At 46.4% G+C, this 24,303-nt stretch overlaps 1 protein-coding gene and 1 long non-coding RNA gene across 8 annotated transcripts in view; one reads left to right on the top strand and one right to left on the bottom strand.

Moving 5' to 3' along the window:
* The first annotated feature begins 69 nt into the window (after positions 1-69).
* On the top strand, positions 70-22,059 carry INO80C (INO80 complex subunit C). Of its 2 annotated transcripts, XR_012325371.1 has the most exons (6): positions 70-331; positions 14,795-14,905; positions 15,861-15,972; positions 16,720-16,787; positions 17,333-17,479; positions 21,718-21,773. XR_012325371.1 is itself a non-coding variant. In XM_019930410.3 (5 exons), exons 1-5 carry the CDS (start codon positions 176-178, stop codon positions 21,847-21,849), a joined length of 579 nt encoding a protein of 192 aa, XP_019785969.1. In that variant the 5' UTR covers positions 84-175; the 3' UTR covers positions 21,850-22,059. The 2 variants fall into 2 exon arrangements, 1 of the variants encoding a protein (XP_019785969.1); XM_019930410.3 differs by lacking the exon at positions 17,333-17,479 and having other exon boundaries at positions 84-331; positions 21,718-22,059.
* LOC117307694 (uncharacterized) overlaps positions 17,333-24,303 on the bottom strand; it is a 39,586-nt gene continuing 32,615 nt past the window's right edge. For 5 of the 6 annotated variants that reach the window (XR_012325372.1, XR_012325373.1, XR_004521561.2 and 2 more), the window contains one exon: positions 21,999-24,070. This is a non-coding gene — a long non-coding RNA (uncharacterized lncRNA). Of the gene's footprint in view, positions 17,619-21,998; positions 24,071-24,303 lie in introns of those variants that run through there. The other variant, XR_012325374.1, reaches the window with a different exon arrangement.

Here is a 24,303-nt window from a genome sequence, read left to right as displayed (position 1 = left end):
AAGAGACAGCTCCGAGCTCCGCCTTTTACATTTGGCCGAGAGAAGTCAACGAAAGCTTTCGGAGTCCAGGCCGGGTTTTCAAAAGCATTAAGACGGAAGTAACGGCGGGCCGGAAGTTCCAGGGCCTGCACTGGGACCAAGTGGGGAGGGGGTAGGAGGAAGACTCGGGGTAGGAATGGCGGCTCAAATTCCAATTGTGGCCACCACTTCCACTCCGGGGATAGCCCGGAACAGCAAGAAGAGGCCGGCCAGTCCTTTCCACAACGGCAGCAGCGCCGGGGGCTATACCGCCAGTAAGAAGAAAAAAGTGTCCGCCTCTGGCTTTGCGCAGGTACGCTGTCACTCCCCTAGTCTGCGCGTTGCCGGGGCGGAGAGCGCGTGCGCCGGGCTGCGGGGCGGGGCAGTGGGAGGCGGGGCGCCTCGCGTGGGCGGGGCCCTGCAGTCGTACCTCTTGGGTAAACGCAGGTGTCTGGTGCAAATGAAACATTTTTTCCCCTTAGTTTGCATACGTGGAGTTTGGTTAAAGAATGACCCGTGTTGCATTGTCCATGAGGAGAACTGGGGAGGTGGGGAGGTTGTTATTGCCTTACTAGTAGGGACGCCCCTTCCCGTCGGGGTAGCGATTAGAGCGAGGCTCGGGACTTTTCTTTATGTGAGTTTCAGTCAACCAGAAGTTCTCCTGTCTCACCTTCGTCCATTCTGCAGACATTTACCGAGTGCCTGTGAGGTGCAGAGCGCCCTAATGAACGGTGTGGGGGAACACAAAGATGTATTGATACAGATGATTTCCCTCATCCTCAGAAAAGTGCTTTTTTGACCCTAGTTTCCCTGTCCCAAAGTGGATTTGGTCTTATCTCATGCGGTTGTTATGAGGATTCAATGAGATCATGGTCCTAAGCTCTGAGCACAGCGCCTGGCACAGACTTCACAGCATCTGGGAGATCGGGGCTCTGCAATTGCTTCATTTTATTTAAAGCAATGAGAAAGCAAAGATGGAGTGTGTTATTTTGTGCTCTCCAACACATGGCGTGGCATCCTAAACCCAGAACGACATTCTAGAGATATTAACTGTCTATGGCTTCCTCCGTCGATAATTGGTAGTGCATTTTTTCCTTTTAAAATACTTTATTGATGTATGATTTGCATACAGTACAATGCCCAAATCTTAAGAATACTGATCAATGACTTTACATATGTATCCACCGATGTGGCCACCATCCAGATTAAGATAGAGAGCATTTCCAAGGGCCCCAGAATATTCCCTGGTGACCCTTTCCGGTTAGTACTCTCTTCCCTCCCTGCCAGAGGTAACCAGTACTCTGACATCTCTCACCATAGATTGACTTTGCGTTTTTGAGCAGAATATAAATGAAATCATACAAAGCATATTCTCTTGTGTCTGTTTGGATTTCTCTGTGAAAAAAATGTTTGTGAGAGTTATTCATTCATTCATGTTATTACCTGTATCAGTACATAGAGTATATTGTGTAAATATACCACAACTGATGGACATTTGAGTTGTTTACAGTTTTTGCTCTTATGCGTAAGCTGTTCTGAACATTCCTAAAAATCTGGGTAGATACATGCTTTCATTTCTCTTGGGTCAACGGATAGTAGTGGAATTGCTGGATCATGAGGTAGACACACATTGAACTTAGAAATTGTTAAACAGTATTTCCCAAGGTAGTTGCACTATTGTGCATTCTCAGCAGCAGAGTATGAGAGTTCCAGTTGCTCTACATCCTCAACAATACTTGGCATCGAGTCTTTAATTTTAGCCATTCTGATGGTTGTGTCATGGTATTTCTTTGTTTGAATTTTTGTGTCTCAGATTACTAATGATGTCATCACTATTTAATTTGCTTTTGACCATTCCGATACCTTCTGTGAGGTGTCTGATTTTTTTCTCATTGTGTTGTTGTTTTTTTTAATTGTTAATGTATAGGAGTTCTTTATATATTATTGGTTGGGGTCCTTTGCCAGATATATGCATTGCGAGTACTTTCTCCCAGTATGTGCACGGTGCATGTTGATATCCAGCTGTGCTGAGACCAAGGAATGTAGTCAGTACATATTGGGAGGAATGATTGTTTTGACCCTAAAGGTAGCATTGATCATCAGCTCCTCCACAGCAGGCTTCAGAGAGTGGACGAATGCCTTCAAGATGCTGGGAATTCCCAGTAACCCAGCTTGGTGGAAATCACAACTCTGGTGGCCTTAGAGCTCTCAGTGAGGGGACGGGCTGCCTAGGTACTCCCTGTGGGTCTTCTCCATCTCATCAGCCTCAGCGAGTCCTCAGGCTAGAAAGAGAAGGGCATTCCCTGGAAAGGTGAATTCCTTTCTTTGTTCTCCTCTTCCCAGCTGGCATTTAACTAATGAGGTATACAGTTACCTGACTCCCACCCTCAGCATCTCATGAAGAAGGAAAAAAACTTGACCTCTATCTCCAGAAAGGAGTCTTAGCTGTTTTTTTTTTTTTCTTCCTGCTCTAACATAGCATTCCATCCTAGTTCCCTTGTCCACAGCAAATGCAGGCATTTGCGCAATGCTGCCCTGAGGGCTGTCTGGAATCTTCCTGAATTGACCCTTATCTGTGTTCCCTCCTCAGCCTTTCTGTCCCATTTCAGTTGAGCTCAGTCAGCAAGAATTTATTTCTCTTATGTCTCCAGCAGTATGCTTAAGACATTTCAAGGGATTATAGCTTGTCCCTGCCATCCCCAAATCCTTCCAGGAGGAGAGAATGACCTACACATATTGTATTAGTTTTCTGTTGCTGTCGTAACAAATGACCACAAATTTAGTAGCTTAAGTAACACCTATGAGTTCCTGGTTCTGTAGGTCAGAAGTCCTGTCACAACAGGAGTGGTTTGGTTCCCTGCTCAGGGTGTCACCAAGCTGAAATCAAAGAGTTGGCTGGGCTAGTTTGTTGCCTGGATGCTCTGGGGGAAAATCTTTTTTTGAAGCTCACTCAGGTTGTTGGCAGAATTCAGTTCTTTGCAGTGGTAGGGCTGAGGTCCCTGTCTCCTTGCTGTCGATTTGTCACTGTCCACATTCCTAGCCACATGGCCTCCTCCATCTTTATTTATTTATTCATTATTATTGGGGTCTAGTTGCTTTAGAATGTTGTGTTAGTTTCTGCTGTACAACAAAGTGAATCAGCTATATGTATACCTATATCCCCTCCCTCTTGGACCTCCCTCCCACCCTCTCCCCTTCCCACCCATCTAGGTCACCACAGAGCACCCGGCTGAGCTCCCTGAGCTATACAGTAGGTTCCCACTATCTATCTATTTTACACATGGTAGTGTATATATGTCAATCCCAATCTCCCAACTCATCCCACCCCACTTCCCCCCACCCCGTGTCCACACTTCCATTTTCTACGTCTGCATCTCTATTCCTGCCCCACAAATAGGCTCCTCTGTACCCTTTTTCTAGATTCCACATATATGCCTTAATATACGATATTTGTTTTTCTCTTTCTGACTTACTTCACTCTGTATGACAGACTCTGGGTCCATCCACGTCGCTACAAAATGACCCAATCTCGTTCCTTTTTATGGCTGAGTAATATTCCATTGTATATATGTACCACATCTTCTTTATCTGTGAAGCCAGCTGTGGAGAATCTCTTTTGTGTCTAATCTCTCTCACACCTCAAATGTCTCTGACTTCTCTTGTCTCTGACTCTTTAGAGAGCTTGTGTGATTAGGGCAGGCCCACCAGGATAGTCTCTTGTTTAAGATCAGCTGACTTGAGACCTTAATTATATGTCAAATATAAGATATATATTGCAAATCCCTTAAATATATCTCAGATCCCTTCACAGTGGTACGTACGTTAGTGGTGCATTTGCTTAAAAATGGGGAGAAGGTGTGTGTACACCAGAGGCCGGGAATCTTAAGGGCCATCTCTGAATTCTACCCATCACATATCTGAAACAGTTAGGAAAATCTGGTCATTTCTAACCATGTCCCAAAGCCGATTATAGGTCTTCTCTGGTATTGGTGCCTTAGTGGTGGGACACAGGAAGATGAGGATTCAGCATAGGTGATGTTCATCAGAGAAGGAGAGGTGGGGAGGGAGAAGCGGGACTAGAGGTGGCCTTTGAGGGGTGGTGGGTTTGGATGGGGAAGGCCTTCCAGAGTCGGCGCCGTGTACATGTATGAGTTTGCTCAAGGTTTCATCAGTGAGAAATAAGTGGGTTTTTTAATATAAATGATTGTAGTTCTTGAGTTAAAAGGGACTTTAGAGGTCTTTCAGTATCGAAATTTCAGTAGTTTCTGCTATTTTATGTCTTACAAAAAAGCAGTGTCTGTAAAACTTTCATGGGGTTTAAAAATTTATAAAGGACATTTACATAGACATTAGAGTGCTTTTTGAAATTGGTGAAAATAACTCGATGGATTCTTAAGGTGGGTTTTACTTTCCAGAATGTGCATGCTATTTCTAAAGTAAAATTGAGTGACTAGATGAAATTTAGAGGGCTTTCTGCTTGGAAGTCCTCAGGGGTTGAAGGGAATATTTTTGATCTAAAAGTATTCTGAGCAAAGCATTTATAGACGTCCCCTTTATGTCAGCCCTAGAAAATGGTATTAAATAGTTTAATAGGACTAAAACAATATTGTTTTATTATTCCATCAAGATGAATCTTTAGTTCAACAGAAATTATTGGTGTTTATGCTTGCTAAGCTGTACACATTGTCACAGAATTACAATTCTGTGTTTGGATTTATATTTTCAGTATAAGTAATATAGTTGTTGATTAATTACATCATAATCTGGAAAGTGCCATCTCCCATCCATTCTGGTCATGATATTTTGAAAATGATTAGTGTTAACTTGGGCTGGAGAACAGATACACTGTGCTGTGCTAAAGTGAAAGAAGTCATGATAAATAATAATAATATTTAGTGGGCATTTAGTGTGTACCAAATGTTGTTCTAGGCACCTTCTAAGTACTATCTCATTTAATTCTCTGTGAATTGTTATTCTGCAGGTAAAAAGACAGGAGCATAGAGAGGTTAAGTAACTTTTCCATGGTCACACAGCTAACAGGTTCGTAGGGTCAGTATTGGGACCCAGACAGACCGTCCAGAGTCCACATTTTTTTTTCTTGACTGCCTCTCTTAATATCACTCTTACCAGTCTCTACCTTAGAAGATGTAATTGGATCTCTAATGTAACCAAATCCAAGGTGCACAGAAAAGCTTTGTGGGGGAATTTTATTAGCTCAATACAGGGCATTTTAGACTTTGCAAGTGCCTATTCAAGTTAAAATCTACAGAGAAACCTAATTGATCTATAGACTGAGTGTTACCTAACAGGCTGATTTGTGATGGTGAAGCAGTTAGCAAAGCATCTAAATAAGTTGAGAGGCAGCAGTTGCTTCTTTAGAAGGTTAGTGCAGAGCGCAGGTGATGGTACAATCTTCTGTAATTGGAGGCATCCAGAGAACACTGGACTGATTTGATGTATTCATCTAAAAAATAATCATTCTACCCCACCTTTAAAAAAAATCATGATAATGTTAGTTTTCTTTTTTCTATTTTTAAAGTGGACACAAAACGTCAGCCAGTCGTCTTCCCCCACAATTATTATAATTTGTGTTTTCTACGTGTTGATATAGTTTTTAAGAAACTGTATTTGGTGTATAACATTGCATGCCCTGCTTTTCACTTAGCACTGTTTTCTTTTTGTTTGTTTGTTTGTTTGTGGTTGCACCACACAACATATGGGATGTGGGATCTTAGTTCCACGACCAGGGATCGAACCTGTGCCCCCTACCCTGGAAGTGCAGAGTCTTAACCACTGGACCGCCAGGGAAGTCCCACTTAGCACTGTTTCTTGACCCTTTCTCTATGTTGATAGTCTTCTCAAGGAATTAAGTGCTTTTAATTGACTTGATCGAATGTTAGGTTGCATCTCACTGTGTTTCAAGTAACCCTACAGTAACCCTGCAGTTTTAGACTAGGGTCAGGTATTTGAATCTAGACTACTATTAGATAGATGTAACGGGGCATTGGATTCATGAATGATAAGACAGAGGACATTTGTCTCCCTTCTGTGTAACCACAGACAGAAGGCCCCCTTTCAGTCTGAGTCAGGGCCCTGCAGGCTGCCAAGGAGACACGAAGTGGTGCATTTGGGCCTGGTCGGGCGAGCTGAGGCCTTGCTGACTCTGGAGCAGTCCTTTGATGGCGGCCCGGGTTCCTCTTCCTTGGGGCTTAATCAGCTCTTTTCGTGCTGCAAAGAGGGGACAGCCCTTAGGGCCGGGCCTCATTCCTTTCCTCTGATCTCAGGGCTTTTGTGTCTTGGGGCGGGACAGTTCAGCTCCTAAAGTCTCTTAGTGTGACTAATGGTTTAGTAACATAGAAACTATACATCATTTCAGATTGTACTTCACTGCAGCCCAGCCTCACAGACTTGAACCTCCCCTTGACAGTACGTCTCTCCCTCTCATTCCCTCACTAACAGACCCGGGCGTCCAGCATGGCTGAAGCCCAGGGGAGGGGAAGAACGAGGGCGCAGTACCATGGAGGGTGGGTTTAAAGAGGAAAGAAAAGCAGAAAACCCCGCTCAGGGCCCGGAGTCGGGTGTTCTTTTGCATCTGGTCAGAGAGGGAAGCAAGCCTTCACTGTTGCAGAGGCAGCAAGTGGCCCCAGGTTGACGTGGCCTAGCTGGTGTCAGGATGGCGTCCTTTCCTGTCCCATCCTCAGCGTGACTCCTCAGCGGGGTTTGGCCTGCTGATGAGGGAGGAGATAAGGATGGGGTGACCAGACGAACAGGAGGGTTCGGTCGTGGAAGTCAGCGCTTGAGCGCATCACCCTCACCCGCTTCTTGCTGCTGGAGCGGCTGATGCAGACTCCCGACCGTCTCTTCCCATTGCCTCCCATGCTCTGTCCTCTGTCTGCTGGCATGTCCTCTCCCGGGGGCGGGCGCCCAGACCTGCCAACCCATGTGGGCTGCAAGGCACCTGCTTTCCTCCGCCGCCTCTGGGGCCGCACCCCTGCCCAAGTCCAGCGAGGTGTTCCTGTTGCCTCCCCCTGGGTCTCCCGGGACCTGGGAGCAAACAGCCGACCTCAAAGGATGCCCTTGTTCCCTCCCGGGATTTCACTGTGCACCCGGCGCCTTTAAACCCCCCACTAGGAGTCAGGGAAGAAGCAGACGGAGAGAGGGAGGAACGCAGGCTGTTCTGGCCCACGAGAAAAAGCCGACGTCCCTGCTGAGGACGGTGGCCTGCAACCCATGCGTGTTCCATGGGTAGTTCTGGAATCACCATAGGAGGCCTTGGGGCCTGGTTCTTCGTTTCCCTCTAGTATCTCCTCTTTGCTTCTGAACACTTCCGTTTGTTTATTTTCTCCCAGATGGAAACAACATTATGTAAGCAGTCATTTTCTTTATGAAAAACTCAAATGAAGTTGAAACTTACAGTGGATCTGGCCCCGGGAAACCTCTTTCACATTCCACCTGTTTTTCTTGAGTTGGCCCTGGCTGGCTTGGCTTTTCTGCTCTGACGTGATGCTCACTGCATAGTTAGCAGGGTTGTTTTCCCCTCTCTCCCTTAACTTAGGCTGCCCTGGAGGCCCAGCCTCCTGGCAGCCCCCACCCACCGGACTGCTCCTCGCCGGTGTCTTGCTGTGCCCTTGTGAATTGTCAGATTCCTGGGGAAAATAACCCCTATCCTTCTTCTGACACTGGCAGGTGCCACCACCGCTTTTTTTTTTTTTTATTTTTTTGCGGTACGCAGGCCTCTCACTGCTGTGGCCTCTCCCGTTGACGAGCACAGGCTCCGGACGCGCAGGCTCAGCGGCCATGGCTCACGGGCCCAGCCGCTCCGCGGCACGTGGGATCTTCCTGGACCAGGGCACGAACCCGTGTCCCCTGCATCGGCAGGCGGACTCTCAACCACTGCGCCACCAGGGAAGCCCGCCACCACCTCTTGACAGAGCAGGTCCCTGTCACTCTTCTCCATCTGCATGCCAGCCATTGCTTCCTCCCCAGGGCCCGTGGCTCATTCGCTGTTAGGTTGGCAGCTGGCTGTGTGCAGGGGAGGGTCTCACATGGCCACTGTATTTTTTTAATCCTCTAAATATTTTAGTGTGGATTTCCTAAAACCAAAGGCATTCTCTTACATATATAACAGCAGTACAGTGGTCAAATTTAGGGAATGAACGTTGAAGCGGCACTGATACCTCATATACAGACCTTATTCTCGTCCTTTGCCTGGTCCAAGATCCAGCCTAGGCTCACACTTTGCACTTGGTTGTCATGTCTTTTTAGCCTCCTGTTATGTGGAACAGTCTTTATCTTTCATGACCACGACACTTCTGAAGAGCACCGCTCATTGTTTCATAGACTCTTCCTCAGTTCGGGCTTGTCTGATATTTCCTTGTGATTAGATTCGGGTGATACATTTTGGCAGGAGCAGAGAAGGATGCTGTTCCCTTCTCCGCGCTTCATGTCGTGGAACTTGATGTCGATCCATCCCGTTGCGGGTGATGTGTCTGTGAGCACTTAGTAAGTTAGTGTCTGCCAGTTTTCTCCACTATGAGGTTATTGTGTTCCTGTTTGTATTAAAGTATCAGTGTCTTGAGACTGTGTATATCCTGTTTCTCTTCACACTTTTGCCAACCACTTTTAGTGTCTGTTGATGGTTCCTGCCTGCAACAGTTATTACAGTGGTGGTTGCCAAATGGTGATTTTCTAATTCTTTCTTTCCTTCTACAGTTATTAGAATCCTGCTGTGAGCAAGAGCTTTCTCTTCTCTCCCATTTCCTTTGCATTCTTACAATCAGTGTTTGTATTCGTCCATTCTCATTTTGTTCTCTGGGTCACAATCCATTACTAGCCTTCTTCATTCAGTCTTTCATACATTTATTGGTTTGTTTATTTGTAACAGCTCTATTGAGATATAATTTGTATACCGTAAAATTCACGCCTTTAGAATGTACAGTTCAGTGGTTTATAATAAATTTACTGAGTTGTGCTACCATCACTACTATCTTATTGTCGAATATTTCCATGACTGCCCAAAGCAACCCCCTCCCCATTACCAGTCACTCCCCATTCCCCTGTCCTGCCAGCTCCTGATAAACCCCTCATCTACGTTCTACCTCTATGAATTTGACTACTTTAGGTACCTCAGATAAGTGGAATCATACAATATGTGGCTTTTTGTGTCTGGCTTCTTTCAGTTAGCATAATATATTCAAGGTTTATCCATGTTGTAGCATGTGTCAGTACTTCATTCCTTCTTACAGTTGAATACTCCATTGTATGGACAAGCCACAGTTCGTTTATGCATTCATTAGTTGATGGACATTTAGGTTGTTTATGCTTTTGAGCTATTATGAATAACGCTTCTATGACTATTTATATATGGATTTTTACATAGACATATGTTTTCAGTTCTCTTGGGTATATACCTAGGAGTTGAATTTGGGGGTCATATGATAATTCTATGTTTAACATTTTGAGGACCCAGCAGACTGTTGTTTTTTTTATTACATCTTTATTGGAGTATAATTGCTCTACAATGTTGTGTTAGTTTCTGCTTTATAACAAAGTGAATCAGCTATATGTATACATATATCCCCATATTCCCTCCCTCTTGCATCTCCCTCCCACCTTCCCTATCCCACCCCTCTAGGTGGTCACAAAGCACCAAGCTGATCTCCCTGTGCTATGCAGCTGCTTCCCACTAGCTATCTATTTTACGTTTGGTAGTGTATATATGTCCATGCCACTCTCTCACTTCATCCCAGCTTACCCTCTACCCGCCTGCCCCCCCACCCCATGTCCTCAAGTCCATTCTCTACGTCTGTGTCTTTATTTCTGTCCTGCCCCTAGTTTCATCAGAACCAATTTTTTTTAGATTCCATATATATGTGTTAGCACACAGTTTCTGTTTTTCTCTTTCTGACTTACGTCACTCTGTATGACAGACTCTAGGTCCATCCACCTCACTACAAATAACTCAATTTCATATCTTTTTATGGCTGAGTAATATTCCATTGTATATATGTGCCACATCTTTATCCATTCATCTCTCGATGGACACTTAGGTTGCTTCCATGCCCTGGCTATTGTAAATAGTGCCAGGAGACTTTTTTTCAAAGTGATTGCACCCTTTTACATTCTCACAAGCAATGTATGAGGGTTCTAGTTTCTCCACATCCTCACCAACACATTATTATGTCCTTGAGTGTAGCCATCCTAGTGGGTGTGAAGTGATATCTCATTGTGGTTTTGATTTCTATTTCCCTACTGACTCATGATGTTGAGCAAATTGTCCAGATTTGGCCAGTGGGAACCTCTTCAAACTGACTCCTATGTCCTTTAATTTACGCCCATCACTTTTCGAGTGCTGTAATGGACTTGAACTGTGTCCCTTCAGGGTTCATATGTTAAAGTCCTAACCCCCAGTATGCCTCAGAATGTTACTGTATTTAGAAATAATGCCGTTAAGGAGGTAATTAAGGTTAAATGAGGTCATAAGGGTGGAGCCCTAATTCAGTATGACTGGTGTCCTTATAAGAAGAGGGAAAGGGATGGGGTGGGGAGGGCGTGTATACAGAGAAAAGACCATGTGAGGACACAGTGAGAAGATGGCCATCCACAAGCCAAAGAGATAGATCTCATAGAGAACAGACTTGTGGTTGCCAGGGGACGGGGTGGGGGGAGGATGGGTTGGGAGTTTGGGGTTAGCAGGTGCAAACTATTATATATAGAATGGATAAACAACAAGGTCCTACTGTATAGCACAGAGAACTATACTCAATATCCTGTGATAAACTGTAGTGGAAAAGAATATGAAAAAGAATGTATATATATGTATAATTGAGTCACTTTGCTGTACTGCAGAAATTAATACAACATTGTAAATCAACTATACTTCAATAAGATAAAATTTTAAAAAACAATTTTAAAAAAGAGAGAGAGAGAGACAGGTCTCAGGAAAACCCAACCCTGCTGACACCTTGATCTTGAACTTCTAGTCTCCAGAACTGTAAGAAAATAAGTTTCTGTTATTTAAACCACCCAGTCTGTGGTATTTTGTTAGGCAGCTCTAGCAAACTGATACAAGCGTTTTCTTACTTTCTGGTGCCACAAGGCTCATCTTGTACTTCCCTGCCCCAGCCCTGGAATCAGCCATTTCTTCAAAGATTACTAGTTCTTGGAGAACAATATTTAGAAACCAGGATCTATACCTGGTGTCCCTATTGTTTATTGTTCCCAGCCATCTCCATGGAAGAGCTAGGAAATGTAGGGGTGTGTGTGTGTGTGTGTGTGTGTGTGTGTGTAAGCACCCCCCATGCTTTGACATCATATAGAATTTAAGAAACTCATGAGGCTAATGATAGTCTATTATATGTACCCCAGTTTTTTTCACTCATTCCATTGTTCCCCTTTTCTTTCTGAAGTTCCCAGTCTTCTGTTATTGTTTTTTTATGTTTTCATAACAGTAGGTGATATCTGGACTTTCCAGTGCCATTGGATATGAGTTTCAGGAAACACTGAGCCTGGATCACTTAATGCCTCTGTATCCATTTCTGTGTTTATCTGTCTGTATATATGTTAGAAACCATGAACTCCTATTGCTGACCTGTGATTTCCATCCAATAGCACAAGGTTCATTATAGCCGCCCCTCATTCCTTATTTGCCTCATCTTAGAAGATGTGTAGTTTCAGAATTATTAACCGGTACCCTTGTGAGAAACAAACCTACCAATTGTTCCTGGTTCTTTTTGCCTCTAACCTTAGGTTATATGGTAAGAATACTATGTTCACATCACTAACGTTATTTCTCCCTTCCTCCCCTTCAGTGTGGTTGAGTTATTCATTCAAACCTCAGTTAAATTGGTTTTTGTTTGTATTCCATTTTCTCTATCTGCTGCCCGATCCTTGCTGGTTGGTTTTATTTATTTGTTTGTTTGTATGTGAAAATTTAACATGGTTCAAAAGGTCAAAACTTTACAAATAACTATACTTGGAGAAGTTTACTCCTCTCTCATCCTTTCCCATCTCCCCTTCCTCCCACCCTGTTCCCTTGTGCCCTATAGGTAACCAAGCCCAGTCGTTTCTGAATTATCCTTCCTGTGTTTCTTTGGGTTTGGCCACTGCATCCCATCCAGGGACGATTCCTTACAGTGAACTCCGGAGCATACACATCTCAAATACTGATGCTGGCATGGAGTGACGCTGCGTTGTCTTATTCCTTAACTCCAGTCAGTTAATCAGTCAGTGATTATTTGGGGCTTACTCTGTGCCAGGCACTGGGTTAGATGCAGGGCACGGAAGCCTGGGCCAGATGGTGAAGCAGGTTGTTCTGACCCCCTGTGCCTTCTCACCCTTGGAATCTGTCCCTTTCCTCATCTGCTCACCTCTCTCCTTTGTCTCTCCTTCTTCTGGTCTGTTGTTCCCTGCCTGTTTCACAAAGCTGTTGTTACTTCAGTGACTAACCAAGACCTAAATACTAACTATCAGTCATGTATCCAATTTATGATATTACTCTTACAAGTAGTCAACACTAAATAACATTGACAACTGGCCAGAACTACTCAAGCTAACGTTGGTTACTGATTAAATGTGATGGGAAAAATCAAATCTTCCTCATCAGATTGGGTCTCCCAGGACACATGTATGTGCAGAAATACTATGACCATGAAGGAAAAATCCCAAGGGCAATAAAAAGTTGGTTATGTACAAAATGCTAAATCTAATCTTTGTTGCAAGAGTAAAACTGGCATGGACTAATCCCAATGGAAATTTTAGTGGAGCATAAATAAAAATGGAAAAAAATGGAAACTCTTTATGCTTACAGAAAATGACTCCATGGATTCTGGACCAGAAAATACAAAATACAGGAGGGAGGGGTGCAAGAGGGGAGGCTGGAGAGGAGGCCAGGGGGCCAGACTTGTGCCTAATTCCCAGGGCGGTGGGAAGCACTGATGAGCTGTAAATAGGGGAGTTACGTCAAGTTTACATTTAGAAGTGTGTCGCTGAGTGTGCTGTAGAAAACAGAGAGGGCAAGATGTGTGCTTCTGAGGCCCTCCCCTGAACCCCAGAGCTGAGGAAGGGCCAGATAAAGGCGAAGGACTGGGGAGGGAGGGGAGGATAGGAAAAGAAAGAGAGAGGGAACTGTGGCTATAGATGGTGGGAAAAGGTTGCGAAATTGGAGGCGTCTTAGTTCTTAGAGAGCTAGGCCTTGGAGGGGAGAAAAGTTAGGAAAGACCGTGAATAGGGGGAGGATAAGGTGAGGGGCAGTCCAGATAGAAGAAGGGTTGTGGGCAGAGGAGAGGGAGCACAGACCCACAGGAGAGACCCTGGAGAGGAGTCTCGGAAGGTGTGTGAGAAGAAACTGTTCGGAAAACTATTGCAGCAGGGTGGGTGGTCCCTGTCTCCCCCACCCCCCAGAACTCTCATACACTCCTGCTGGGAGTGTCAAAGAGTGCAGCCGTTTAGGGAAATGATCTGTCAGTTTCTCATAAAGTTTATTCACCCTATAACCCTTTCCACTAGTAGGTATTTACCCAGGAGAAGTAAAGACACATGTCCACATAAAGACTTGTACAGAATGTTCACAGCAGCTTTGTTTATAATAGCTGAAGACTGAAAATGACCCACATTTCATCAACAAGAAAATGGACAGGCACATTGTGGTACATCCATACAGCGGAACACCGCTCTGCTGACTGGTATACAAATTCTGTGAGACAATCTACCAATCTATGCAGCGACATGGACAAACCTCAGAAACTTTATGCTGAGCTAAAGAAGCCAAACACAGCAAACAGTACATGCTGTCGGATTCCACTCATATAAATTTCTAGAACAGGCCAAAGTAACGTGGTGGAAATAGAACAGTGGCTGCCTGACGTTGGAAGGTATTGACTAGGAAGGGGCATGAGGGCACTTTCTGAGATGATGGAAATATTCTGCCTCGTTAGGGACCTGGATTACACAAGTGGAAGCATTTGGCAAAACTCATGAAACGTACACTTAAGATCTGCACATTTCACTGTATATAAATTATATATCAATTATAAAACAGTCTCTTGCGGTCTGGGAAGATTGGAAGTAGCATTACAAATCAGAAGTGATGTCTTCCTTTGGCTTGTATTTTCTTCCTGATTCTTGGCTTCAAAGGTTTTTTGTTTTAAAGTGCATTAGCCTGCTTGTCAGGGCGCTCTCTGCCGCAGCCAGGTGACCGTGGCCCCCAGCCTGCTCTCCCTTTATTCTCCGTGCTCAGAATGCCCACAACCTGTTGTGCCCTTACGCGTACCAGCTCCATCCTGGGTTCTCCAGCCGATGAGACCCTTAAAGGGGCTGGACCTTTTTTGTCTTAATGTTTCAAGACACAATTTGACAAGATGGGCAGGAATAGGGGCCATGTGGTGTCACGGAGATGGTGGGGCCTTTTGGAATTGCCTCCACCTGGGTTTGAATCCAGAGGTAATCCCTGTGTGGCCTTGAACCCGTATACCTGAGCCTCAGTTTTCTTCTGTGTAAACTGGGGATAATAGCACCCATCTTGTAGTAGTGAGACACCTGTGCTTGGCACTCAGGGGACAGGAAGCCTGGCGGCTGGGGTCCTGGCTGCCTCTGCTGTGGCTTCTGCACAGCGGGTGCTGCTTCCAGGTTCTCCCCCGGTGCAGGCCGCCCGCTGGGGCTCTGGGCGCACCGTCTCCCCTCGCGTGTCCGGTACTGTCATCTTACGTCTTGGTGAGAGCTGAGTTAGGAAGCTCAGCTAAAGGACGCTGACCTCGTACTATTCTTATTATGTTTTAAGGGTATCAGCATGGAAGGCGTGAGTGAGAATAAAATGGTGCCCTCCGATTTTAGCACAGGACCTCTTGAAAAAGCTGCCAAACCTTTGCCATTTAAGGATCCCAACTTTGTGGTAAGCATCTAAGGTGTTTTAGAAATAAAAACCCAAACAACTGTACCTCGGCCCCTGATCTTGCTGGGCCTGCAGCCCAGGCAGCACTGGTGCCCCGTCTCCATCAGCCCAAGTCACCGCCTCCTCCACTGTGGGCTGTTGTAGGAGCGGTAGGGGCGGGAGAAGAAGGCCCTTCCTGTTGACCTCCCAGTGTGCCAGTTCCCAAGGATTTTGGTGTCCTTTGTGGAACTCATTAAAGGATACCATCTTGAGAGTGGGTCACTTCCACGATGATTGCTCACCTTCCTTCTTCATAAGATTTAGGTGAGGCTTGAAATAATTAACTAAAAGAGGAGTGCTTGAGGGGTAGGATAAATTACATGATTCAGATTATACCATTGAAGTTTATTTTTCATTAATTAGCTTTGAAAATACAGCGTTAACAGTTGTAACAGATTTTTGTATTCCTTCCATTTTATTTTGTCATCGTCATAAGACAACAAAGAAAAAAAAAATTCCAGAAGGCTTGCTGTGCCATGATTGAGGCTTCCTTGGGTTTTCCTGGAGCACCAGTAATTTACAAGGTGGAGACTGGCCCTCAGAAAGGAGTTTGGAGATGTGGTCATGAGTTTAAATCTAACCCTGTAGTAAATTTAAAGTAGTGGGAAATTCATGAGTGAACTCCATAAAGTAAGACCCAATAAAGGATGTGATTTTCTATGTGCATATAAAAAAATAACCTTTTGTTTCTACTCCGTCACCAACTAACTCATATGTTTTGACAATCCAAAAGCTGTGTTTTTTTATAAGTAAGATTAAAGTGTACGGTGTAATACTTTTTTAAAAAGCCTTAGGGTACACTGACTGCTGATGGAATGAGGGGTTTATTACAGTTATGAATATGCATAAATGTCAGATACTGAAGTGATCATCTCCCCTGATTTCTGTTTCTTCCAATCCGTGTTTTCGCCTCGAGCACTCTGGCCACGGTGGCGCAGCGGCTGGCAAGAAGAATAGAACCTGGAAGAACCTGAAACAGATTCTGGCTTCTGAAAGGGCACTGCCATGGCAACTGAATGATCCTAACTGTGAGCTGACTAGAACCTCCGATGTGTTTATAATGTCAGACTAGGAACTTTCTTATAACAAACCCACATTATTGTGTTTGCATTCATGTAGAAACACTTTTTAGCTTGGGAATTTTACAGTGGCATCCACATAGGGAGATTATGTGTGTATTTCCTCATAGCTGTATTCTGTGTTGAACCTGTGTGTTTGCGTTGTCATGGACGTGTGGTTTTTAGTGTCACTGTTAACATTTCGATCTGCAGCAGTAGTATGTTGCAGTATTTCCAAATCTGTGTTAACATGTTCTGCTCAACTTCCATGGAAAGTACAGGTTCGAACTTCCTTCCATCTCTTGCCCCACTGCACGTCTTTCATGGGGGTGACTCAGACGGGTGACAACTGAACTAGTCAGTTGCCTGGGTGTGGACATTCCGGTGTCTGGATGCTCAGATCCAATTAGCGGGTTGTTTGGCATCTCATCACATCAGTCCGTGTAACTGGAGACAGTGAAAGTAGCTTGTGGGCAGATGAGCTTTCCCGTGGTTCTGCTGGAGGGGAGGGTCCCTGGGGACAGGGCAGAGCAGGATCTGGAGCCTGCACTTGGTCTATGACATCCTGCATTATTTCCCCAGAGAATTCTCTGAGTACTGAATCGCAAAGTAAAAAGTTCAGGAATATTATCAAGCAGTATTTTAGGAAAAAAAAAAGGGAAAGGGTCTGAACTTTTTAAAGCCAGTTTAGTTATTTTCTTTTTTTTTTTCCCCCAGACTTCAGTATTGATGCTCCTCCGTCCTTTAAACCAGCTAAGAAGTATTCTGATGTTTCAGGTCTTCTTGTGAGTATAATTACATCTCTGTGTCTTACAACATCGAACTGAGAAGGAGATTTCACGGTACTGTCTATTTAGAAGGTGTTGGATATTGACACTGGTCCTGCCGGAGCCCGTGTACTCTGAACAGGTGATGGGTTTGTGCGGAAGCATTCACTCAGTTATTTACGAGTGGCTGCAACCTGGGGCATCCATGTGGGCAGCCTGGAGCGAGGGTTGCTCCCGAAAGCAGGAGACCTGAGTGTTAGTTTCCCTTCCTCTGCTTGTTAACTATATGAGAGAACATGAAAGAAACAACCATTTCCCATTTTTATTGCTGAAGTTTAAAAAAAAAATCCTGCAATTTAGAGATGATTGTATTGGGTTGGCCAAAAAGTTCGTTTGGGTTTTTCCGTAAGATCTTATGGACAAACCTGAACAAATCTTTTGGCCAACTCAATACTTAAAAAAAAAAAATTAAACTTCTTTAAAGAGGCACTATCGTAAAGATAGTGATTTTCAAATTTATTTTTAAGCATCAGAATCCCTTTTCCAAATGAAATCTTTTACAGAATCCCCTGGAGCCCACCTGCCCACTGTGACCCCGTGTGGATCTGGTCCTCTGCCCTTCCCCCCACTCCCCACCCCAGGGACCCCTACGGTGCTTCTAGGGAAAACAGTTTGAAAACCAGCAGTGCAGTTGGACAAGTGGGACTTGGGTAAGTCCCCGAACCTCAGCGACCCCAGAGAACCTCGTTTCCTCGTTTGCAGAATGTGGATGAAGTGTGGAATTTTCTGCTCGCTTTCTTCATCCTTTTTCATTATTGTTAAATTTGGAAGATGGGCTTCTTTTCGTAACTGTAGAAATAATGAGACACCTCACTTTTTGAAGCTCATAGACATCATTTAAATGCTTTACCTTTTTATGAAAATGTGTGCCTCCAACTTCTGTAGCACACTAAATTAATGATATTGGGAAAGATTTTTTATTATATTTTTGAAAATAATGTTAGTTTTCCTCTCTGAGTTAGTCATATGTTTTAGCTTTTCCTCCAAAGAGCACACACTCCTCAGAGTACTACAGACTTGTTAACATAGACCTTAAATATAATGATCCTAAAAAACAGGGAGAGCAGAAGCACTATAAAGTGATGTCTGTGTGTGTATGTGTGTGTCTGTGTCTGTGTGTCTGTGTTGGGTTCTTCTTTCTGCGTCCATTCATGGGCATGTATCTTTTTCGAAAGGTCCCCTGAGGGGACTTCCATTTGAGAAAAATATTGTAGTCTTATGCTATCTCTTGTCTACTGCCTGAAAATAGTTGCCTCATATATTTGACCCATTTTAACAGTTGTTTATGGAAGGAGGGCTCATCTGGCACAAGTTATTCTGTTATGGCCCAAAGTGGAAATTTCTCCCTGTACCATTTTGTGCTGAGCTTGTAGAAGCCATGGTTTATGGCCAGACTTGGAGGGTGGCCCCTTAGAATGTAGCTTTATCCTCACCACTATCAGGCAGCTCATCTGCTAGTGGAGTGGTTTTCACACACTAGGAGGCATGAAAATCATTTTGAGAAGCATTGTTCCAGGCCCATTTATGCCATTGGCAAAGGACTTGTCATGTTATACATAACTAACCTATTGCCCCACTGTGTGTAAGAATTAAGACATTCTGAATAAACAAAGAACTCTACCAAATCATTGAAAGACAATCCCATAGAAGAATCAGCTACAAGAATATGAACAGACAATTACAAGGAGGAAATACAGATGACCAATGAGCAGATGTTCAATGATAATTAGGAAAAAGACTCATCAGGTAGGAAAGAAATGAAGACATTTGGTTATATGCCTTGTCACCAACATAGACAATGGACATCCTCCTACATGGCTGTCTTGAGGTGGGAGCCACACTGGTACACATTCTCGGGAAAACGATTGGCACTATCTATTGAGACAAAAAGGTAGAGGCCTACGACCTAGCAATTTGCCTTCCAGCCAGCTCCCTAGAGAAATATTGTGTACAAGGAGCTTCTTGCAGAAGTGCTTATGAGAAAATGTGTTAGCAAAATATTGGAAACAACATAAAGTTCAACCAGTGGCGTAGGGCTGGGGGGTTCACACTATTCTGTGAGTTTGATGTATAGGTAACAACATGGGTAAACTTCCAAGATGTGGTGCAAAGCAGGATAAGTAGCATGGTACCACTTCAGTAAAACTCAATACACAGTCACAAAAAATACTGGGCACTTCTCTGGTGTGTTTGTATGTGTGTGTGAGGGTATATTTATAAACAAGGCCTGGAAGGGTGCCCACCTAGCAGCACTTTCCTCAGGGGAAGACAAAGGACTTCTGGATGGTAGATGGTAGTAAAAGGAGACTTTAGTCTTATTTGCAGTGTTTTCTTTTCTTTAGAGGAGAATATGTTCACCTGTTACTTGTATAAATTAAACTTACGTAATTAAAAAGTAAAGCCGGGGGCTTCCCTGGTGGCGCAGTGGTTGGGAGTCCGCCTGCCGATGCAGGGGACACGGGTTCGTGCCCCGGTCCGGGAGGATCCCACATGCCGCGGAGCAGCTGGGTCCGAGAGCCATGGCCGCTGAGCCTGTGCGTCCGGAGCCTGTGCTCCTCGACGGGAGAGGCCACAACAGTGAGAGGCCCGCGTACCGCAAAAAAATTAAAAAATAAAATAAAGCCGGGCTCATGTTTACACTGACCCATCTGTTCCAGCCAGTGGCCATTTCCCCTGTGTTGGGGCCTGGCTGGAAGGGATGCAGGGTCACACCTGTGTTTAGCCCTTGTTACAAGGCTCTGGGTGAGATGGGGGAGCAGCATATACTGCCTGTCCCCCTGTAACAAGGGAGGCATGAAAAGCTGTGTGCTGCCTGCCCTCTGGGCAGGGGGCCTTTGCTTCATTCAGGCTGGTGGGACGGAGCCCAGAGGAGGGCAGACCGCAGGAGTCCAGTTCTTTACTTGCTCATCTCTGAGGTGTCACCCAGCCTCCTTCCCTCTGTTCAGAATACTAGGTCAGGTCTGGTCCGTGCAAGTTTTTGTTTGACCTCTTTGTTGGTGCAACAGTTCTCTGTATTCCGCATTATTTGTTCAGCAGCCTTCTTGGCAGTGAGGCCTGAACTTGGGCTGGCGGGCTTGGCACAGTTTGGTGGTGGGAGTGAGGCAGCCACAGAGATGGAACCGGGCCAGGGCTGGTTCATCCATGGAGGCCAGATAATCAAAGCCAGATGCACATGCCTGCACCCCTGCTCGGAACTGCAGGGCAGCTCCCCTGCCAGATAGTACATCTAACTGCCTCATGGCCAGGAGCCCTCAGAAGGGACCTGCTGCTGTTTTTCCAGTTAAGCCTTCCTTTATATGAGTGGCATGAAAGGAAATGTGGTACAGAAACGCAATATCTAGATTAAGCCAAAGGATCAAAGTTCTGTTTTAGATAGAACTTTAATTAATCTTAGCTTTTTAGGAATAATCTCATTTTCCTAACACACAGACCTCAGATACCTTAGGGAGATCCTCAGTGATGGAACTGAAGACTTTTCAGAGCATGAGAAACCCATGACTAAGTTCCTTTCAGCTTGTTGCTTCTTCACCAAGCCTCCCTCCCTCCTTAGATCCCAGCGCGTCTGGGTCCATGCAGAGACGACCAGCACTGGCGCAAACAGTCCACACCTGAGTAATTGGCTGTTACCGGTCTAGATGTTAATGGCATCTTTTATAATTTTTTAAAGGAGCTCCAAATGACTCACCCTCATGTTTTCTGTTTCAAAATCTGTAGGAGCCATGTGCCTTGAGGTAGATAGTAAGTGAATATTGTCTCCACTCTGCACGTGGGGAGAACAGACCAAAAGAGAATTTTGATATATCAGTGGGAAACAAGTTCTCTTTTCTGTGTCTCCCCATCGTTCATTGGTTTGTTCATTCACTCATCCCTCATTCATGGTAGCTGAAGGCCCACTGTGCGCTCTGCATCGCACTAGGACTCAGTACAGCCAGGATCCAGTGATAAGCAAGCCACGGGGTTCTTGCCTCGTGGGGACTCACAGCCTAGACTTCAGGCAGAGTCCCACAGATGATAAACGTAAGAGCAACAGAGGTAAGCATTCCACCGGAGACAGGGGTACTGAGGTGAACGTGAGGATAGGGTCCTGACTGCCTGTGGGCAGATAAAGCGTCCCCGATGATGCGACTTCGGGATGAGCGGGCGGTCACTGGGCAAGGAAAGGGCAAATGGGCAGGACGGGAGGGAGGCGCTTAGAGCCGGGGTGGTTGGAACCGGACGGTGGGGACACGTGGCCGAGGCAGAGGCTCGGAAGGGGGGGCCCAGGCAGGGCCTGAGGAGCTGTGCTGCGGACTTGGGCCCTTGAAAGGTTTCACGAGGAAAGACATGATCGGAGCTGCAGGTTGTAAAGATGCCCCTGGCTGCAGGTGTCAGATGGCAGCCCTTTCCAGTGGAGGAGGGTGGGTGGCCATTCCGGCACTGCAGGGTAGCCCAGGGAGCCATGGAAGTGACCTGGGGGCGGTGAGGGGAAGCAAGAGAGCAGCGCACTGGGAGTAGGTGGTGTGGGGACGGGGTGCCCCCCTGCCCCGGCCTTGGGTGACAGAGCCGGAGCATTTGTTTGAAGCAGGTGGCATCTGAAGGCGGGGATCAGGGAAGGATGAATTCGGTTTGGACCTGTTGCTGGTAGCCCTGAGGCACCAACCACAGGAGTCCCGGTGTCTGATGTGGTTATTCACCCTTCCTCCTGTCCATACCCTGAAGCCTTTCTCAGTTCTGGGAAGACTAATGTGTCTTTGCCAAACTGAGCGATTTAGCATTCTTGGTGACAGAGTCAGACGTGATGAAGACATTTTTCAGTTTCAGTAAAACAGAAAAATAATGTTTATCTTGATCTGAAATCTCAAGTCTGACAACAACTTTCTGCCCTTCTCTGTGCCTGTCTCCCACCCAGGCCAGCTACACTGACCCCCAGAGCAAGCTGCGCTTCAGCACCATCGAGGAGTTTTCCTACATTCGGCGGCTGCCGTCCGACGTGGTCACGGGCTACCTGGCCCTGAGGAAGGCCACGAGCATCGTTCCCTGAGCCCGGAGAAACGGAGCATGAAGTGGAAAACTGTCTCAAAGGCAGACTTTGGACTCAAGATTTTGTTTTATGGAAACAAACTCATTCTGTCAATCTGGAAATGTCAGTGTTGGGCCTTGGAAAGCATGTTTGGCTTTAATTTAAGGAGGTTTTTGTGTTTTCCCTCCAAGTGTGATATATCCTGTTGAATTAAATTATACTTCAGTTGTTGCCCCAAGTGAAGTTGTTTGACAAGAAAATATAAAATTGTGCTTTTAATTTAACCCAAGTAAGTCCTCAAACTTTTGCTTCAAAGCTGTGGACTCTTGTAACATGTTTAAAGACTCGACAGTGGGTCCTGACAATGAAGCTGAATTATTCCTGATCCCGGGGACTCCCTCTCTGAGCATGTTCCAATTTGTCCCTGATCGGAATGCTTGGAGGAGGTCCAGAATTGGGGCTGGAGAAGAGAGAACTGAGGAGCTCACCCTGTCACACTGGGTCAGTCCTCGTTCTAGGCCTTGGCCTCTGAATCAGCCTCTCTTCCCTTCCCGGCCTCCAGAACCGAGAGAGGTACATCTGTTAGTTAAGCCACTGAGTGGTCTGTGGCATTTACAGCAGCCTGAGCTGACTAAACCAGCAGCCCCGGCCCCTTTCTGGAGGTGTGGGGTACGACCATCGTCACCCCTCCCAAGCAGGATGTCTGTCCTGGTACAGGATGCTGTCTGCTCCAGAACAGGGCCTGCCTCTGAGAAGAGGAGGCGCTCATGGGCCAGGAGAAGGAGACGGTACTCCAAGCTTCCCTGAGCCTCATTCCCAAAGGTCTCTGGGGGGCGACAGTGGAACCAGACCCTGGGGCTTCTGGGCCAGAGCTGCCTGTGCTTTGGGTGGCTTAGGCCCCCAGGTGCCTTTGCTTTCTGAGGGAGAGCCCCTCCTGCACCCCTCTGGGCACAGAGAAAGGAAAAACAGCTGAGAGTCAGCTGGGGGCAGCCTGCTGGGCGGGGGGCAGCTGCCGGGAACTTGGCTTTTCCATTCCTCCGGGTGGGCGCAGCAGCCCCTGTGTCATTCAGCCCCTTCCCAGCTGGTGGGGAGAGTGGGAGGGGTGTGGTATGGCTTCTCCCTCCGCCACGGAAAGGGACTGGGGTGATGGCCAGGAGAGCAAGGACCTTCTCTAAGCCCGTGAGCACTGAAGCACTGGAGCCTGCAGCGCGGGGTCCTCAAGCCTCAGCGCTAACAGAACCACCTGAGGCCCCGCTGTAACACAGACAGGGGCCCGTCTCCCAAGGGTCTGATCCAGAGATTGGGGGTGGGGCCTGAGACTCTGCATTTCTAACAAATGATTCTGATGTTGCTGGCCCCAGAAACCGTACTTTGAAACCCACTGCTGACACGGAAGTTCTCTGCAGGACCAGAGGCTGCTTCCTGGGTTCTCGCTCCTGCGTCCCCTGCCTGCACTCAGCCTAGGAAACCTCCATGGGGCAGGTAAGTCAAGGGCCCTTCTTGCCTTGCTTCCACCTTCTATGACACAAAGAACACGTGGGGCGGGTGCATCTCTCTTCCGTGAAGACCCCCCGTTTGGACCATGCCCCACGATCCTGACCATTTCTAGAAATGGAAATTCTAATCATTTCTAACACTGCTTGCTGGCCGCTACCTCAGTCCTGATTTCAGACTCCCCTGGGCCAGGGCCAGGAGGACAAAGGATCCCTGCCTGGCACACGGCCACCGGGGGTTCCCACAGACCCCTGCAGGCCTCTCAGGGTTTGAGGGGGGTGGGTGTGCACCAGAGCCCTCCGTCAGAGTCACCTGGGACCTGTTAAAATGCAGATTACTGGGCCACACCCTACACCTTCTAATCAATGCAGGGAGTGGGGCCCAGGCATCTGCATTTGACAAGTATCCCAGCGTGCCTGTGACGCACAGGAGGTTGAGACCACTGCCTTCCGCAGGCAGAGGGGAAGCACGTGTGCTGGACACCTGGCTCCCTTCTTTCCTTTTCCCCTGCCAGGCCTTCCTTGCCAGCCCTTATTTTGGCCAGAGAGCTGAGTTCTGAAGGTCAGGTCACTTCTCTCACCCCAAGCAACAGGGATCCAGGCTGAGCCAAGCTAAGCTTCGAGCTGTGAGCAGCTCCAAGGAGTCCTCCCACAGGTTCTGAACAGGCAGGTAATTTGGTGCTGAAACAGCCCTCGCTGTGCATGCCTGGTCCAGTGGTTCTCAGCCCCGCTGTACGTCAGCATCACCTCTGCAGGGAGACAGAGGGGTGTAGAGGGAGGTGTCAAAATACACAGGGATTCGGACTCAACTGGCCTGTGCTGGGAGGGGGCGGGGGTGTGCTGCCGGGCATAGTGTTTCTTAAACTCCCCAGATGATGGAGATGTGCAGCCAGTGTTGAGACCCTTGTTGCAACTACAAAGAGAATATTTCCCGTGGGGTATGGGGTATGTTTTCTTTTCTTTTTTTTTTTTTTTGCGGTAC

Source organism: Tursiops truncatus, chromosome 13 (assembly GCF_011762595.2).
Source record: "Tursiops truncatus isolate mTurTru1 chromosome 13, mTurTru1.mat.Y, whole genome shotgun sequence".
Lineage (NCBI taxonomy): Eukaryota > Metazoa > Chordata > Mammalia > Artiodactyla > Delphinidae > Tursiops > Tursiops truncatus.
The sequence above is the reverse complement of the archived record's forward strand: the minus strand, read 5'-3'. Positions and strand labels throughout refer to the sequence as shown.